This window comes from Gossypium hirsutum, chromosome A11, assembly GCF_007990345.1.
Source record: "Gossypium hirsutum isolate 1008001.06 chromosome A11, Gossypium_hirsutum_v2.1, whole genome shotgun sequence".
NCBI lineage: Eukaryota > Viridiplantae > Streptophyta > Magnoliopsida > Malvales > Malvaceae > Gossypium > Gossypium hirsutum.
In genome coordinates, this window is record NC_053434.1 from 16,939,711 (window position 1) to 16,957,978 (window position 18,268).

General features: G+C 32.2%; 1 protein-coding gene across 1 annotated transcript; it reads right to left on the reverse strand.

The window, feature by feature from the left end:
• Nucleotides 1-943: 943 nt before the first annotated feature.
• LOC107924257 (purple acid phosphatase 15) lies at nucleotides 944-5,456 on the reverse strand. Its single transcript, XM_016854619.2, has 7 exons — nucleotides 5,044-5,456; nucleotides 4,280-4,471; nucleotides 3,352-3,685; nucleotides 2,975-3,192; nucleotides 2,492-2,682; nucleotides 1,919-2,203; nucleotides 944-1,369 (listed from the first exon to the last, which is right to left on the reverse strand). The coding sequence occupies exons 1-7, from the start codon at nucleotides 5,309-5,311 to the stop codon at nucleotides 1,223-1,225; spliced, it is 1,635 nt and encodes a 544-aa protein (XP_016710108.1). The 5' UTR covers nucleotides 5,312-5,456; the 3' UTR covers nucleotides 944-1,222.
• Nucleotides 5,457-18,268: the final 12,812 nt, after the last annotated feature.

Below are 18,268 nucleotides of genomic sequence, written 5' to 3' on the forward strand. Positions count from 1 at the left end.
TGCAATCATTTTAGGTATCCAATAAGCGGGAAGCTCGAGCTTCAACGTCTTCAAACTCTTGTCTCTACTTATTTATCTATAATGCCAAAATCCACGAAAATAATGGACAGAAACCATTAACCTATTCAAAGGTCATGTTAGTGGTGGAAAATTTATCCGGAATATAGGAGCGAAAAGTTAAACTCAATTAGAACTTTAAAATCTGGTTCCAACTTAGTCCATTTTCTACACTGTAATACATATTTTATTTTATTTTTATATCAAATAAAATTAAATATATAATACTTGTCTTAAAAAATATGTTAAGTTATCTGATAATATAAGAAAAAGACATAAAATTAAGAAATCTTAAATTTAAAATAATATAAATTTTAAAAATAATAATATGGCCTAATCTAAAATAGATTTAGATTAATTGTTTGCTAATATTGACGGACTTAAGCAAAATTTAAGACTCATCTTTTGAATCGAACCTAACTTAAATAAGTATAACTTGTACTAATATCATGCATAGATACAATTTAAACCCAACCTGATCTGACCAATGATAAAAGTTATAGACAGGATACTTGGTTGGGTACAATACGCTTAAATACACTACTGTTCAGGAAAAGCCCTTTAGCTTATATTTATTGAGGTGTGCAGAGGTTCTACCAGCCTATCTCAGAATCAATTTCAACCTACCACAAACCATATGAGGCTCAACTCTGTTGACCAACAAAGGTTCTAAAATACTACCTACCATACTCCAAAGTAACACACTTATTTTCGCAACCGAGAAAGCCATGAGTGCATTACTGAGCCATGGTTTCTAATAATTCTGGAGGCTACTTTAGTTTCTACATAAGAGAAAGCTTAGATGATACAACAAACAGCTTCTATTTTGACCTTAGTATCAAGCAATCACTTGGCTAGATTCTGATGATACAATAAACAGTTTCTGTTTTTCCAAATTTTGGGTTTGTTTCATTCATGCTATAAAATAGAAAGTTACTTCATGATGCAAAGTTGTCCCCATTTGTGGACCAGATGTTCAGAGAAGTTAGTTCTGCATGAGAAAACTAATATTATCATGATCTTATTTCTCTTTTTTTACATTCCATCAGCTGTATCGCATATAACTATAGCTGTAGCATTATTCCCTCATTTTATATATGCTTGAAAATACCTGGATCTTCCTTAAAGCCCTACAAGGGAACATTAAATTCCTTTGTAGTGTCACTCAACTGTCTGCAAATGAACTTTTTGGGAGTTTGATACTGCCAAGACACAGCTCAGGTTGCCTCACTATGTAAACTTGATCGCCAACCTTACCACTTGAATCCTGGTTCCGATACCATGTCCATAGAGCCCAAGTCTCATTCTTCACCTGCAATTCACTTAGAAGTTAGAAAAAGCCAATCAAGGGCTCGCCATTAAATCAAGAAAAAATAAAGCAGAAAAATAATTAAGTACTCCACGTCAGAATTTTTAAACATGTTGTGGAGCATTTCGAATCTAGTTGTCTAATATGACGCTTTCGTTGAATGATAACAGACTGAAATTGAACTCACAATCTATTTGTTTTGCAAACTAATGTTTTTTTTTTTCAGTACGTTTATCTGGTGAAACATTGACTGATTGCTGGATCTATCTAAATTTTCTCTCTATATTTCAGCTGATGTCTGCAAATTTTCCATGCAACTATTGCTAAAAGGTGCAGATGTGATGAAGGGCACCACGACAATGTTGTGGACAGTGGCACATACTAAATCAAAGGTCTCTCAGGTGCCTTTGGAAATATTATAAATAAAACAAATTAGTACGTGGCAAGTTAAAAATCCAAATTCAATATATATAGGAAATTTTTGACAGTTCTATGATGCTTAGGCTGTGGAACATGCAGAAGCAGAGAGACAAAGATGCACAGAAAAAATACCTCCAAGATCCCATGACCAAAGCTACTCTCTCTGAAGGCACTGTAATCAGGTTGCTGGTCCCAACAGAACTTTCCTGCTGCTGGACCTCTAGTGAAGTTTGTTGCACAAAAGCCACCCATATCTTCGTCATGGGTAGATGATGGCTCTGGACAGTTAGCAGCTTCATCAGCATGTTCAATTGCCATTTTTTCACGGTTTCCCCCATCTCCTACTGTGATATGTACTGGTCCACATGGATCTAATGTATAATTGTAAACTCGATTGGACCTCTCATAGGCATGAACCTGTAAATTTTGGAGCGGAGTAAGTTTGACATTTCTAAGAGATAACATATGTTTAGGAGGAAAGGATTTCCCCTCCAAACCCCCAAAGAAAAAAAACCCATACATACATGCATGTATGTGTGCACGCGCGCGTGTGTGTGAATTCAATCTAATGGCTCTATCTGTGAATTCAGATGATTTGATTAAAAATTAAAAATTAGTCCATGACCATCAACTCTTCATGTTCTTTTACTGTTTCAACCTTGATACCATATTGCCTAAATACCAAAGTTGGTTTTCGCGACTTACGTGTCCATTAAAGACTATATCAACACCATAACTGTACAGTAATTCTTCCATTTCCAGCCTCATACATTCTGCTTCTTTATAATGAGCAGTATATGTATTGTACCATGGTGGGTGCCAGGCAGCTACCAGCCATGGTATCATGGATCTATCAACATTAGCTAAGTCTCTCTCAAGCCACTTGTATTGCTTTGCTGCAGAAGAAATAAGTAAAGGTCTTAACAAGGTTTGCACAATAATTTAAAATAAGGAGGGGGGACTCGTGAGTCAATATTATAATTTTTATTCTTCATATTAGCAAGAAAATGGTACATATTCCTAAGATATGTTTACTCTCATAACAGAGTAGAAAATCCCAACTGCTTGCTTTATTTCAAAGAGATTAAAATGCTTGAAACTCTACATTAGTAATAGATTATTATCCTTGATATCATTACGAAAAAGCTTTGTAGAATTATTATACAAGGAGTCAAGGACAGATACTACCTGATTTACTATAATCAACATATGCTCCAAGCATGATAAAATGTATCCCCCCTGCATTAAAGGAATAGTAAAATGGAGATGAAGATTTGCTTTCTTCAGAAGGGAATGCAAATCGCGAACTGTAAGCTACAAAGCTCTGTTTCCCAGCTTGCTCCTCTATTTCATGGTTCCCTTCTATCACCATTATTGGAGTTCTAGAAATTAAACTCTGCATAAACCTGCAGAGAACATTCAATTAACAGAAGTTCAGCCTTTTGGCACGGTTGATTTTAGGCTTAATAAGGTGACTCAACAAACTCCTCTCCTAGCCACAACCAAAAATAGACAAAAAGAAAGGCAATAAATACAAAAAAGAAGGTAATAGTGAATTATCTGACCTGCCCCAGTAATCCCAACGGGGCTGATAGGTCTCATGTATTGGAGTCTCCGGAAATGAGCAATCATAGCAGTCAGAGCCAGTACCATTCGTGCGGTAAAGGTTTGCATAACTTACGTCACCAACTAATAGAACTAGATCAGGCTTGTTGCTTTTCAAATTATGGATAGTGTCAGTTGTATTATATGTTAGTCCAAGATCTCCCACAACTGCTATTCTGTTTGGATAGCTCCTGGGACCAGAAACTGGCATGGTCCTGAAATGGTAGATATCACTCATGGCTGATATTGAGGGATCTCCACATCGATAATAATAGAGTGTGCTGGGTTTCAGTCCTACATTAAAAGGGAAAAAAAGAACACACAACACTCATCCAACGGCTCAAATCACAAGTCCTCACAATAGGGGAGTAAAATGTCTGGGAAGGGCTTTTGGGAAATGATTTCTTTTTCAAGAGTAAAATACTTGGAAAAAAATCATTTTCCATCATCTAATAACTGGCAACAATCATCAGGTAACCTTATCCTAGTTTCTTCGCAGAATTCATGCATTATCTTCAGCTCAAACATTTGTGGATATCATAAAAATTGGTGGTAAAAATAACTATTTGATTTAAATCCAACCTGGTTGCTACTATTGCAAACTGCATGATAACTGTAAATTGAATCCAACAACTCCTCCATCAAAAGTAGAAACACTTTACCAATCCAATAAAACAAGAATAAGGCCAAAAGTTTTCATTAAGCTCGTCTCTATTGGTTCTTATTTAATTTTTAACTTTTTTCCAATCAGCAGACCTCTTCAAATACTATCATCACATTGTTGGAACAGAAAAAAATCCGGTGGAACCAGGCATAGTGGCATACTGAATTCCAAGTTAAAATCCATATGATACTGAGTTAAACTAAGGTAACCACTATGTCTCAAACCTGTTAGACGAACATGGTGGATGATTCCAGAAGTGTAATTCTGGAGACCTTCAAAGGGATAAAGTTGGTTGTACACCAAAGAATAACCACTGGCTTCATCAGTTAATGGAACCCTTGACCTCCCATAACGAACCACACTTGCAACAGTATTGGGGTTCAGTGGCTTTATTTTATTACCAACTTGGAATTCCCCTGCCAAACTTTCCAAAAGCTAGCTCACATAAAATCAAGCAATAGACTAGTAATAACAGAAACAGAGACAGATAAAAGCAGATATGCAGCTAAATTTAAAATATCAAACGAAAATTTATGGCAGCTAAACAAATTTGTGTTGTAGCAACCAAAAAGAAAAAAAAGTTTTGCCTATAAATTAAACCAATTCCAAAATCAAAAAGAAAGAAAATTCTCATGATTCTCCTTTTACTTATAGCTTTTGGTATTTAAATTTCATTTTATTTACTTAGAATTTGTTAGAAAAAAAAACAAATGGCTAATAAACAGCGGAGTTCAAACATGGTAAAGCATTTCTTTCATGTAAGAAAATTATATAATATTGTACTTGAAGCTTAAGTAATTGAGTTCATTTCGTTCGTGGCATGCAGATGCATTCCTACTCAAAAAATACTTTCATTTTAACTCTGTTATTTATGAATTATGATTCTATACTTTATACAGTCAGCAATCTAAAAAATGGTATTTTACTGGGAGCCAAACAAGCCAGAAACACAATAATAAATAATATAGATAAGATTCGGAGGAGCAACCGGTGATCCATGAGATCCAAACAGAGTCGTAATTGACGGAGAGAGAGACAGAAATCTGCTCGGGCTCGAATCCTTCGACGCAGCGGCGCACACGGGGATCGGTGTCGGGCAAATCGACAGCGTTACCGCGCAAGCTGACATCGTAGGGGACGGTTACGGGTTCGAAAGGCCCGTCGAGAGTGGAAGGAATCAGGTCGTCGTCGATAGCGGTGACGGCGATGGAGACTGAGAAAACGAGGAACCACCGAAACGTCATCGTTAAGAACATCTTCGACTTTCCAGCGAGAGAAATAGCGAGTATGTAAAGAAATGAATATATTTTCCTTTTTATAGAGAAATGAATATATCAAACGTCGGACGATCGGAAATATGATAACCTGACGCGTGGATTTTGCTGGCAGTTACGACGGTTTAGTTTATGAAACTTGTCTGCACTGCGTGTATTAATATTTTTATTTTTCTAGACCCCATTAATTTAATTTAATAATTAACTTAAGCATATTCCTTTTCTCATAACTTAATTTTTTTTTCTTAAGTGATATTTAAATTATTATTTTTACTTAGTATCGTTAATAGTCAAATTATTAGCTAACTGTTTAAATAAAAAAAAACTTAACAAACTATTTTTCTCATTTTAACATTTAAATATTTTTTTAACAAATGGTATTTAAATTATTTTTTTTCAAATTTATACTTTTATTAGTTCAACTATTTGTGAATCATTAAATTTATTTTTAAAAAGAATATATAAATAATTAATATTTTTCATGTAACAAAACAGATAAAAGGTATTATTTTTCTCGTTTTATGTATAATCTTTTTACTTCAATTTTATTTCCTTTCTTTTTTTCTCTCATTTTTTTTTTGATTTTTTCTATAAATGTGAGTATTTTGAATTTTAAGATTTTTAAAATCGAACAGATGGTAGAACCAATCAGGCCATTAATTTTTGTTTTGATTTTTTTGTTGAATTCAATCAAATAAATTATTAGAAAAACCATAAAATAAAAAACAAAACAATATTTAACTCAATTAAAAAATGATTAAAAATTATATTATTATAAGGATATTTTATCTTTTCTATTTTTTATTATATTATTATGGTACTTTTGTCTTTTTTTAAACAAAATTAATAAAAACCAATGTATAATGAGGTTTGAACCTATAGTATTAAAGATTTTAAACTTTCAATTTTATTATTTTAACTAAAATATCATTTTATTTTTACATAATTTTTTAATAAATATGTTCTTTTTTCATAATTCTTTCATCTACATAATAGATTTGTCATAATTTAAACTAATTTAATTGTAAATATAAAAAAATTATTTAATTCCACATATAAAAATTTCATCTTAATTTAGTTATACTCAATTGCACTCACTGTGTAGCAAATATATTTTAGAAAATAAAGTAGTATCTTTTAAGTAAATGGTTATTTTTAAGGGTAAGTATTTGGTATTGTATTTTTTAACTCCACAAGCATGGTTAAAAAATTAACATGTGTCTCATTTTTTTAAAGTGAGTATTTGATACACTGATAATATTTTTTTTACAAATAATTTTAAAAAATATTGACACATGTCATTTTTTCTTAACATTTTATTATACTTCTATGAAACACTTGTTAACCCTAATTCAATTTGTAGAGTCTTAAAACTCGACTGATAATATACTAAGTATTTTCCCTCTTTATATGTATATGTATATATAATTTATTATATTCTAAAAAAAGAATGCGTGTTTGAAAAGAATATTATTAATAATCACAAATCTTTAATATAAACTTTAAAATCAACATAAAAAAATATTTTAAAAATATTATACATAATTACACTAAATCTCAATTCACATCATAGTTATACTAAAATAAATTTCATACATAATATGATATTAAAGGATTTATTTTATTAAATTATTGAAGACCGTAAGTAAGAAATCTAAGGCTCAAAATAAATATATAAAATCAGGGTGCTTAAGATTCGGTTTACCACCTTAACTTTTAGAAATGTGTGAAGCGACCATCTTTCTAGACTGCTTTTCCCTAGGCGTGAAAGATACGTAGCCCAAGAGTTTAGTAGTATACAACATTCACTTCACTTCTTATGTTCAGAAAATGGTTAATATATAATTTAATAGAAGTATTTAGTTGGTATTTAATTTTTTTATTTAGTTAATATTTAAATTTGTATTATATTATTTAGGTTGGTATTTTTTAAGGGTCAATTAAATTAACAGTCATTCAATCTTGATGCTATTGGTAAAACTATTTGGTAAAACTATCACTTTGATTTTAATTCAGTCACTTAATTTTTGAAAAATAATAAATTATTCATTTAAACCATTTTCCGTTACAGACATAACAAAAAGATGACCTGTCATCCTACTGTGTAAACGGCCCCAATTTAAAACCCTAGCTGGGCTGGGTAGTAAAAGAAAAAGAAGAAATAGAGAAGAAGAGAAAAATTCTAGAATGGTTCAGTAGTAGCATAAGGCTGTGAATTGCCGCGATGGAGGTGGGGCAAACTTCAACCTTATTTTCTAAACTACTTCGATTTTCCTCTCCATCATCTTCTTTATAACCCTCTGCTTTATTGATTTGAAACGTTTCCTCATTTAACGAAAAGAACCCTCTACAAATGCCAATATTGACTACTAGAGAATTCTTTTTAAGTTGAGAATGCGCTCATTTGAATGCAATACAAGCACATTTCAATAAACTGACGTGGGAGGTCTTTTTGTCTTTTTGGCCAAAGATGGTGACAAATATTTGAATCCTCCTTATCAATAGTTTCAAATAATTTGAAAGTATTCAAAGATGTTTAATCCCATGTCCGCATTTATAGAGCAATAATTAGCATAAAGCTTTTCAAAAACAATTCAAGAGACTTTATTAAAAGCTTATTCACTTACTTGTAGAAAGCTAGGAATTAGCCCAACATAGATAGCGGGAATTCCTTCTTGCTCAACAATCTTCAAACCAGTTGCTAGTGCACCTATTTTGCTTGCTTGGACTTGCAATTGCAACTATCTTCTCACAACCTCAAATGGGTAAGTAGCAACTTCGGCAACAACAATAGCCCCATATAGTAATGTCCTCATTGGTCCCAACTCTACTTGATCCAAAGCATTCAGATGCTACCCCATTTGTCTCATGTTCTGAATTCTTTTCTTACGTTTCAGACCTAGATGGGGAGCGATTGGAAGGTAGAGAAGGAGACAAAAGAGATTGATGGTAGAGTGAAGCAAATCACCTTTTTTAAAACAAAGATTGTTGGAGTGGAGAAGAAGAAGTACAAACATATTGGGTCATTTGCGCAAAAAGTAAAAATATTGGGTCATTTATTTAAAAACGAAAAAGGAAGGACTAAAAAAAACTGACACTCAACTTTGCCTTGTCCAACGTGGCAAGTTAACTGGCCATATCAGCTAGTTAATTAGCCACGTCAGCTGTCCCATTAAGCTTGTGACAGAAAATGTTAATCGGTGACTGATTTGTCCCTTTTCGATACGTTAGTGATTGATTTGTTATTTTTCGGAAGTTGAGTGGCTAAATTGAAATCAGAATGATTGTTTTGTCAACTGTATCAAAGTTGAGTGGCTGTTATTATAATTTACTCTTTTTTGTAATTGTAACGTTAATTTGTGCTAACGTGACACTAATAATTAATCTAATGGTTACATGTGGCAATCTCTCAACATACCACGCAGTGAACATAAATTAAAAAATATTTTAAAATTTAAAAATTTATAAAAATATATTTCTTCACATCAAGAATGAACCTAGAGAAATGGTTGTTCAAGTACATCAATTTGTCTAGATTTATTCCAGATAAATTTTTTAGTAAGTTTATATTTTTTATTTTTTATAAAATATTAGTTTTAGGTTACTATTATTTTTAAAAATATATAAAATATAAACATAGTAAAAATATATAAATTTATAAAAAGAGTGTATAAGAGAACTAAAAAATATGTCTACAATGAATCTGGATAGATCTAGATGCATTTGAATTTAGACAACTATACGAGGAAATTCATTCTTCTATGTAAAAACTTTTTTTATTTTATTATTTTAAAAAAATAATTTTGCTTAATTAGCACCAGGTATTTCTTTGAAGACTCAAGATATTTACGCCATCATTTTTGGTAGCTATTACTTGGACATTTTCACTGATGAAGTTAATATGTTTGGTAAGCTCCTTTTCGATTGTTTGGTACATGCGTTTCCATAAGATTGTTCATAGGTCTTATGATAAAGACCATGACACTTTCCGTCATTGCCTTGCCTATTGTTGGCACTTCTCGTTCATGAGAAATTCACCTTCAAGGAGGTAATTGTTGTTCAACTTTTTTCCTTTTCCAATTATGTTTTGATTTTGTGGAAAATGGGTTCCAGGTAATGTGGACTTTTTCCCTTATATCTAGAAGCTGTTACCACTTACCATACTTCCTCAACTTGTACTCTTGACAAAGGACTAGAAACATTGACAACTGACTGGCAAATGCGTATTTTTTCTTGGGTATGCTTCAAAATTTTTCAATGTTTTTAAAGCAGTGTTTATTTAGTTTATTGACAATATCTTAGATCTTTTGCTCTCTATGTTAGTACTTTTTTTTTTCTTCAATTGGTCCAAATTATGTTTTAACTTTTAATCATATGGTAAGGATTATCTTTTCAATTAGCAATTTGAAGTTCACACTTCATACTCTCACAGCCAAAACTTGGGTTTTCCTTTACCTTTACATCATATTTTGGATGCTAAAGTAGCTTTTGTTGTTTTAAGACTCAATGAAGTTTAGTATCTTTTTGTGTGAGTTCTTATCGTAATATGAAATTGTTAGGTGCCTTTTATTTCCGAAGAAAAGAATAATAGGCCTGAATTAGAGAATTAAAGTTTACTTTATTTTGGCAAACTAAATATTGAAATTGTAAATTGTTCTACATATGACTCCAAATGCGATATGAAGTTTTGAATAAAACAAAATGAGTCCATTTTGTCAAGTAATTTTTAGATTTGTGATTCACAGATTTCCTAATGTCTTTCTTTTGTATTACAGTGCATATCGGATTGTACATTCTTAACTGCATTTATTGATGCTTCACTTAACCACACTATGTCCATTGGATACGCAAGTCTTTCTTTCCCTCCCAGACCATGTATTGCTTTGAATGCTTTACTTTTTTTCATCACCTATGAATTGGGCTTTGATTTTAAGTTTTAATACTCTTGCCTTGAAAACGCTGCAAAGGATTTTTTTTTAATTGGTTAGGGATATTTATAGTAATAATTTTTTTTTAGAAAAATGTGTTTTGTGCAAAATGGATCTTAAATATTTTCAGCTTTCAACTGAACAACTTTCTTCGTTAATCTCGAATTACAAATTATTTCGAGTGTGAGTTCGAATAATCACGAACCAAACACAAAACCATAAACAATTTATTACTCTCAGTAAGAAAGTAATTCTATCTTAATAGAAATCGGTAAATTGTAATTTCCAAAAAATAAAACGTATTCTAAGAAAATGAATTCTCACCACAGAATAATAATTTTTTTAACTTATTTGTAACTTATGTGAATAGCTCTACCAATGTCATCTATTTATAGAGAGAAATAAGAAAATTCTGGTTGAATTAATAAAACACAAATAATATTTATTTAATATAAAATAATATTTTAATCTAAGTAGAATGGGGTGGGCGACACACTCTAGTAAATAATCCTAGGAATGTCACCCTTTTCTCTTATGATGAGAGGATTTGGACCTCTTCTGTATTGATTCTAATTATACGTCCTTTCTAAACTTTTAACCCAAAACTTTTAATTCAATCTAACTTAATACATTTATTTTTCATATTTGATAATTTAAAGCTCATTTATATTTGATGATAATTAAAATTATATTTTATAACAATTAACAAGGAAAAAAAAAGGAATTTGAACTTAAACTTGAAGTTATCTTGTGCTTCTGTATTTATACGTGAAGTTTGGAATTAAATTATATTTTTTACAGTAAAGATGTAATTTGTTATTTTAATAGTTTATATTTTCATAATTTTTAAAAATTTAAATTAATTTTTTATTATTTTTAAAGGATTAAAGTGTAATTTTATTATTAATTTAAATTTTTATAAACTATAAAAGTACCTATCAGTTCAAAAATTTGTCATTATACTTCTAATGCCGAATCAGGATCAACTAGGACAGAAATAAAGCATTGGGTTGAACTCTTCTTTGGTGTCAAGATAATAGTTATGAATAGTCATCGACTCCTCGGAAAGGGTAGAAGAATGGGACCTATTATGGGACATACAATGCATTACAGACGTATGATCATTACGCTTCAACCGGGTTATTCTATTCCACCTCTTAGAATGAAAAGAACTTAAATCAAAATACTTAATAGCACGGCGATACATTTATACAAAACTTCTACTCCGGGCACACGCAATAGAGCCGTAGACAGTCAAGTGAAATCCAATCTACGAAATAATTTGATCTATGGACAGCATCGTTGTGGTAAAGGTCGTAATGCCAGAGGAATCATTACAGCAAGGCATAGAGGGGGAAGTCATAAGCGTCTATACCGTATGTCGAAACCATTTTTTTGAAAAAAAAAGAGTCGACTTGGTTTTGAAAACGAAAAAACGAGAGTCGCCACCAACCTTTTTTAGGTGTGATCGGATCACCTGGTAATTCAGTCGTTTTAACAAAAAATTAAATTTATTAAAACGATGATTTTTGGTCTACAAAATCCAAAAAGACGGGTTCGGGAGTCGGTTATGCACGAGGAAAGATTAGCACCCTCGTAACGCCCAAAATTGGTACCTAGTTGATTAATTAGTGTCTTAGTATCGAAAATTGAAAACTTTAAAGAAAAATACGATCCATCGTTAAATTATTGCTTAATTGAAATTTTTTAAGAAAAAGGGCATATTTCACGTTAACCGAGAAAAATGATTACATCCCGTAAGTTAGGACATAATGCCTTAAATCCTCGAAATGAGAATGAACGCCAAAAAAATTTTATTTTGAAAAATGTTCGATTATCTCGATTTTAGGAAGAAATCATATCTCGTAAGTTAGAATACGATTTTTTCTTAATTCCCGAGAATATTTAAAAATGTTTTTAAAACGTTCATTATTCGAATTTATTGAGAAAGTCAAATCCTCATTGTAATGAACCGAAAGTTATAGTATCGGAAATTGAGTCTTGAGCACTGTTTCCGTGAAATTAATTCATGAATATTTATTAGAAATATTTATGAATTATAGTTGAATGGTTATTTAGTGTTTAATTAAATGAAGTAGCTTGAATTTAGTTTAAAGGACTAAATTGCATATGGTATAAAAGTTTAATTATAGATTAAAGATTAGTAAAGGGACTAATCTAGCAATTAGACCCTAAGTGCCATGTGTGTGAATGTATGATGTAATATGTGTAATAGTTGGTAAAGATATTAAATGTGTTAAAGTAGTTTTTCTTATAGATTAAGTTATTTTATTAGAATAATATTATATTATTAATATTATTATATTGAATATAGATTTATGAGTAAGTTAAAAAGAAAGAAAGAAAGAAAGATAGAAAGAGTTACAGAGAGCAAACGTGAGAAAGAAAGAAAGAAAGAAAGAAATAGAAAAGGAAAATTTGAGGATTAAGGCCCTAAAGCTTGATTGGTAAGATGTTTTAGCTTATTTTCTTATAATTTTTATGTTTATGGATGCCTAATTCAAAGTTCTACATGTATGAGGTTAAAATGAAGAAAAATAGAAAATTTTTAGATGTTGATTTAGTTGAATAAATTGTGGTTTTATGGGTTAAATTGATAGAAATTGAAGTTAGAAGTGAAAATTGAGTGATTTATTAAAAGAATTCTAAGTTAGGTTTAAATAGGGATTAAGTTGAATAGAGCTCAAAATTTATGTTTTATAATGAATTTTATGAGTTAGAAATTGTTAATGAGTTGATTAAAAGAGAATATGAAGCTTAAGTTAAAGAAAAAAGATTAGTAATGGAAAAGGACGAAATTGGAATTTTTGTAAAAGTTTGATAGAAAGTGAAAATGTGTTTTATGAATTAGTATATTGATGATTTTTAATTGTATGATTGTTAGTAGCAAACGTAGCACCGGATACGTCATCAAAGAAGGGAAAAGAGAAAATGAACGAAGATATCGATTAAATTCGATAAATAGTGGTTTGTATTTCTATAAACCGAGCTTAATCATTATTGCTATATTTGATATTTATATTGTATGAAAATGTGAATGGGGTAAGTATTTTTACTATATTGAAATGAATGTGATTTTGAATACCCTATTAACAGTGTCGGGCTAGTCGGATATAGTTGACATGTCATAGGAATTGGAAGTATTGGGATATTCCGACATTGAGTCGATGAGACACTATGTGTCGACTACTGTTAAAGTTCTGGATTTGTTCCGATGAAGTACTTTGTGTACTATAATGTTAAAGTTCTGGATTTGTTCCGATGAAGCACTATGTGCTTATCCCGGAGTGTGGGTTGGATCCGTGTATCCGTTAGTGTCCGAGTTATGTTAATAAGGGTAAATAAAGTAAAGATTATTAAAGTACTGATTGATATTGAATAATAGCAATAATGTGTTTGAATTACCATGTTTTAAAGTTGATTAAGCTATTGTTTATAGAAATACCACTGAGAGTATTCTCAGCGTACAGTTTGTTTCCGTGCGCAGGCTAGGTACGAAAGTATAAGGACTCAGCAATAATGGCATTGTACCTAGGATGTCTTTTGGTCATTTTGAAAGTATCTAAGTTGTTAAGTGATATTTTGGTATGTTTTGTAAATGTTACCAAAACCTTAAGTATGGTATGTTTTGATATGTTAGTGAAGAGTAATAAGAGGAAGTGTTGGTAAATATTGTAGAGAGAAGAAATGAAGATGTTATAAACTTAGTTATCAACATTTTATACTAAAACAGATTTGGACAGTAACAGTAGTCCAACTTTGAAAATATACCAAAAATAGTATAAAGTGAATTAGATGATGAATAAAATATGTAATTGAAGCTTAATGAATCTATTTTTATATGGAAGAAACAAAATAGGTAAAAGAGTTGTATTTTATGAGATATTTACGTTTTGGTGAAATAGGGTTAGAGCAATTTCTGGATTCCCTGTTTTGAATTTATAAATTCACCATAAACTGTGTATTAATAATTAGGACTCAAACTTTATATGTATGGATTCCTTATTGAGTCTATTTTTAATTGAAACAAATGGCATAGTCATTGGATTTCTGTACAGGAAGAAATTTGATTCGTAGTACACAAGGGTCAGAGTACCCGAACCCTGAAACGGGGGAGACTTTTTCTAATAAACTGTACTAATTGGCCTAACAAAAAATTCTAGAAAAAAATTAGTAAGTATATATATGAGTCTAGTTTCAGGAAAAATTTACGGAATTAGATTTCGAGTTTCGTAACTCGAGATATGATTTTTTTAGCGACCGTGACGCAGATGGATAATTTACTACGAAAACTGTTTAAGTGCTAAGATAAGTTTTGTAATGTCTCCTGCTTGACTCCGGCAACGGTCTCGAGTAGGGAGACGTTACACTCATAAGTTAGGGTTTGACTTTTTGAATCTCGAAATACGAAGAAGAATCGCTTATTATTATTTTTAAAAGAAATTTTCGATATAATGAGTAAAATGCAACATGATTTTGTAATAAAACTTAAAATGAATTACGGTGTTGATATGGGTGATGGCATAATACTGACGAAAATGATAATCATGAAGATATATAAAAACATATATAATGCAATAACAATGAAGACAAAAATAAAATAAGGATGAAACAATAATAATAAAATAAAATAAAAATAACAATACATTAATAAGAGTAATAATAATAATAATGATGATGATGATGGTGATGATGATGATGTAAGTAAAAAATATAAGTAAATGCAAAAGGAAACATATAATGAAGTAATAATATAAAATTAATTAGCCTAATAATATGATAATAATATTAGTAACAATGCAATAATAGTAATAAGATAGAAAAGATAATAATAATGTATTAAGAAGAATAATAATATAATAATAATTATGGAAAAAAATAATATTAATATTTTAAATAAGCTAATAATAATAGATAGAAAGTAGTAGTAATAATACGTTAATAAAAGTAATAATAATAATAATAATAATTAATTTGAAAATAAAATAGTAAAATAATGAGAAAGGACTAACTTAAAACGAAAGTTTGGGGCAAATTCAAAATAAAAAGAAAGGGGAAGGACCAAATTGTAACGTGCAAAAGAAGTGAAGGGACCAAAAAGGCAATATTCTCCTGTCCCAAAACGCGCAGCTTCAAAAGGGACTAAATTGGAAACGAAATAAAATTTTTGGGCATAAATTAAGAAACAAAAAAACGAAATTTGAAAGCAGAAAAATGCAGAAGGGCTAAATGCGCAAGTAGACTACCAAACGAAAACACGCGGATATCCTGAGGCGGGTCGGGTCAGCTCGCGGGTCGTATCAAAACGACGTCGTTTTGGCACTTAAATGGTTAACATGAAACGGCGCCGTTTCACGCTATTATAAAATGCCAAAATTTTCTAAAATTTCATTCTCAGCCCCACTTTTACAAAAAAACAAAAAAAAATTCATTCTTTTCTCTGAAAGCCTTCAAAGTCCGGCAAGAGCTCCGGCGGGCCACCGTCGTCGACTGCCGAGGAAATCGAAAAATTGCCCTTTTTTGTGATTAGAAGGTAAGTTTTTTCTTTCTCTTTTTTTAACCTTTTTTTTATATGTATAAATATATAGTAAAAAAATAAAATAAAGAAACATATATATGTATATAAGCAATTTCGGAAGAAAGAAAAAAATAAAATAAAAGGCCTTAGCCTACTTTTGAACCTTTTGTTTTTTTAGCTGTTTGCTTCTTCTTGTACTCAATCTCTATTATGTGTTTGAATCTTTGTTTTTTATTTGATTTCTCCCCAAAAAATACAAAGATTTCAAGGCTTATATAGCCATTTACAAAATATTAAATATAGTTGTGTATCCCTGCTTGTCATTTCCGTTTTCAATCTTTGCAGGTGCAACTTGGGTGGTAACGACAGAGATGGTGGCCAGTGGCGGCGTCAGGCTCTGACAGTGGCTAGGGTAGGTTGCGGCGCCACTTGTGTTAGGGGGCTAGGGCTTATTTTTTTGTTAAGGTTTGGGCTGTATTGGGCTAGGGTAATTAGGTTTAGTTAGGTCTAAAATTTGGGCTTCGGTTTTGGGCTTGTTGGTTTGGTTTAGTTTAATTAGGCCTGGTCTATGGTTTAAGTTTTGGTTCTGTTTATGGGCCCTGGGCTAAATTGGGCTTGTACAGCTGCCCTTCTTTGCTCATTGTCCTGTAAAGGTAATGGAGCAAAGACTTTCAAAAAAGACCAATTTTGCCCGGTCTTGCCGAGTCTTGACTTCTTTGGTGCTATTCTTCTTTAGGTAGCTTCATTCCAATCCACTACGGCTTGTTGCTTTGATACATTCCATCGCAACTTCAAAAAGATAAGATTTGTAGTTTTAATCTACTCTGCTGCAAATTTAGGAAGGTGAGATTTGTGGTTTTAGGTTTAATCTGACCTACTGCAACTTCAAAGGTATAGGACTCATCATTTTAAATCGCTCCACTGCAACTTCAAAAAGATAGGATTAGTTGTCTTCAGTCTGCTCCGCTACAACTTCAGGGAGATAAGACTTGTAATTTCAACCTGCTCAACTACAACTTCAAGGAGATAGGATTTGCTATGATCTGCTCTACTGCAACTTTAGAGATATAAGATCTGTTTATTTGTATCTTCAATCTGTTCCCCTGCAACTTCAAGGAAATAAAATACGTTATCTTCAGCCTGCTCCGCTGCAACTTCAGGGAGATGAGACTTTAACTTCAACCTGCTCCACTGCAACTTCAGGGAGATAAGGTTTGCTATGATCTGCTCTACTACAACTTTAGAGAGATAAGATCTGTTTATTTATAGCTTCAATCTATTCCACTACAACTTCAAGGAAATAAGATTCGTTATCTTCAGTCTGTTCCACTGCAACTTCAGGGAGATAAGATTTTAACTTCAACCTGCTCCACTGCAACTTTAGGGAGATAAAGTTTGTTTTGACCTGCCCCATTGCTATCTCAAGGAAACAAGATCTACAATCTTCAGTCTGCTCCATTGCTACCTTAGGAAGATAAGACTACAATCTTTAGCTTGCTCATTTGCTCCCTCAGAGAGATGAGGCTGGTGGTTTAAATCTGCTTCCCTACTACCTCGAGAAAATAAGATTCGCCGCTTTTGATCTGCCCCACTGCTATCTCAAAGAGACAAGATCTACAATCTTCAATCTGCTCCCTTACTGCCTCAGGAAGATAAGACTACAATCTTTAGCCTGCTTCTTTGCTACCTTAGAGAGATGAGGTTGGTGGCTTGAATCTTCTTCTCTACTACCTCGGGAAGATAAGATCCGCCGTCTTCGATCTGTTCCATTGCTACCTCATGGAGATAAGATCTACAATCTTCAGCCTGCTCTAATGCTGCTCAGGGAGACAAGGCTAGTGGCTTAAATCTGCTCCCTTGCTACCTTAGGGAGATAAGACTCACCGTCTTCAATCTGCTCTACTACTGCTTAGAGAGACAAGATCTACAATCTTCAGCCTACTCCATTGCTGTTTAGAGAGATAATATGGTGGCTTAAATCTGCTCCACTACTGCTTAGAGAGACAAGATTAGTGGCTTAAATCTGTTCCCTTGCTACCTCAGGGAGATAAGATCTACCATCTTCGATCTACTCCATTGCTACCTCATGGAGATAAGATCTACAATTTTCAGCCTGCTCCACTGCTGCTCAGGGAGACAAGGCTAGTGACTTAAATCTGCTCCCTTGCTACCTCAGAGAGATAAGATCTGCCGTCCTCGATCTGCTCCATTGCTACTTCATGGAGATAAAATCTACAATCTTCAGCCTGCTCCACTGTTGCTCAGGGAGACAAGGTTAGTGGCTTAAATCTGCTCCCTTGCTACCTCAGGAAGATAAGATCCACCGTCTTCGATCTGCTCTATTGGTACCTCATGGAGATAAGATCTGTGAATTCACTGATGTTGCTATACCATCCTCTAAGGACATGATCTGTAGAATCGATTTCACGTACCTATGCTTATGCCAAATGATTAGGATGCTATGATCGAAAT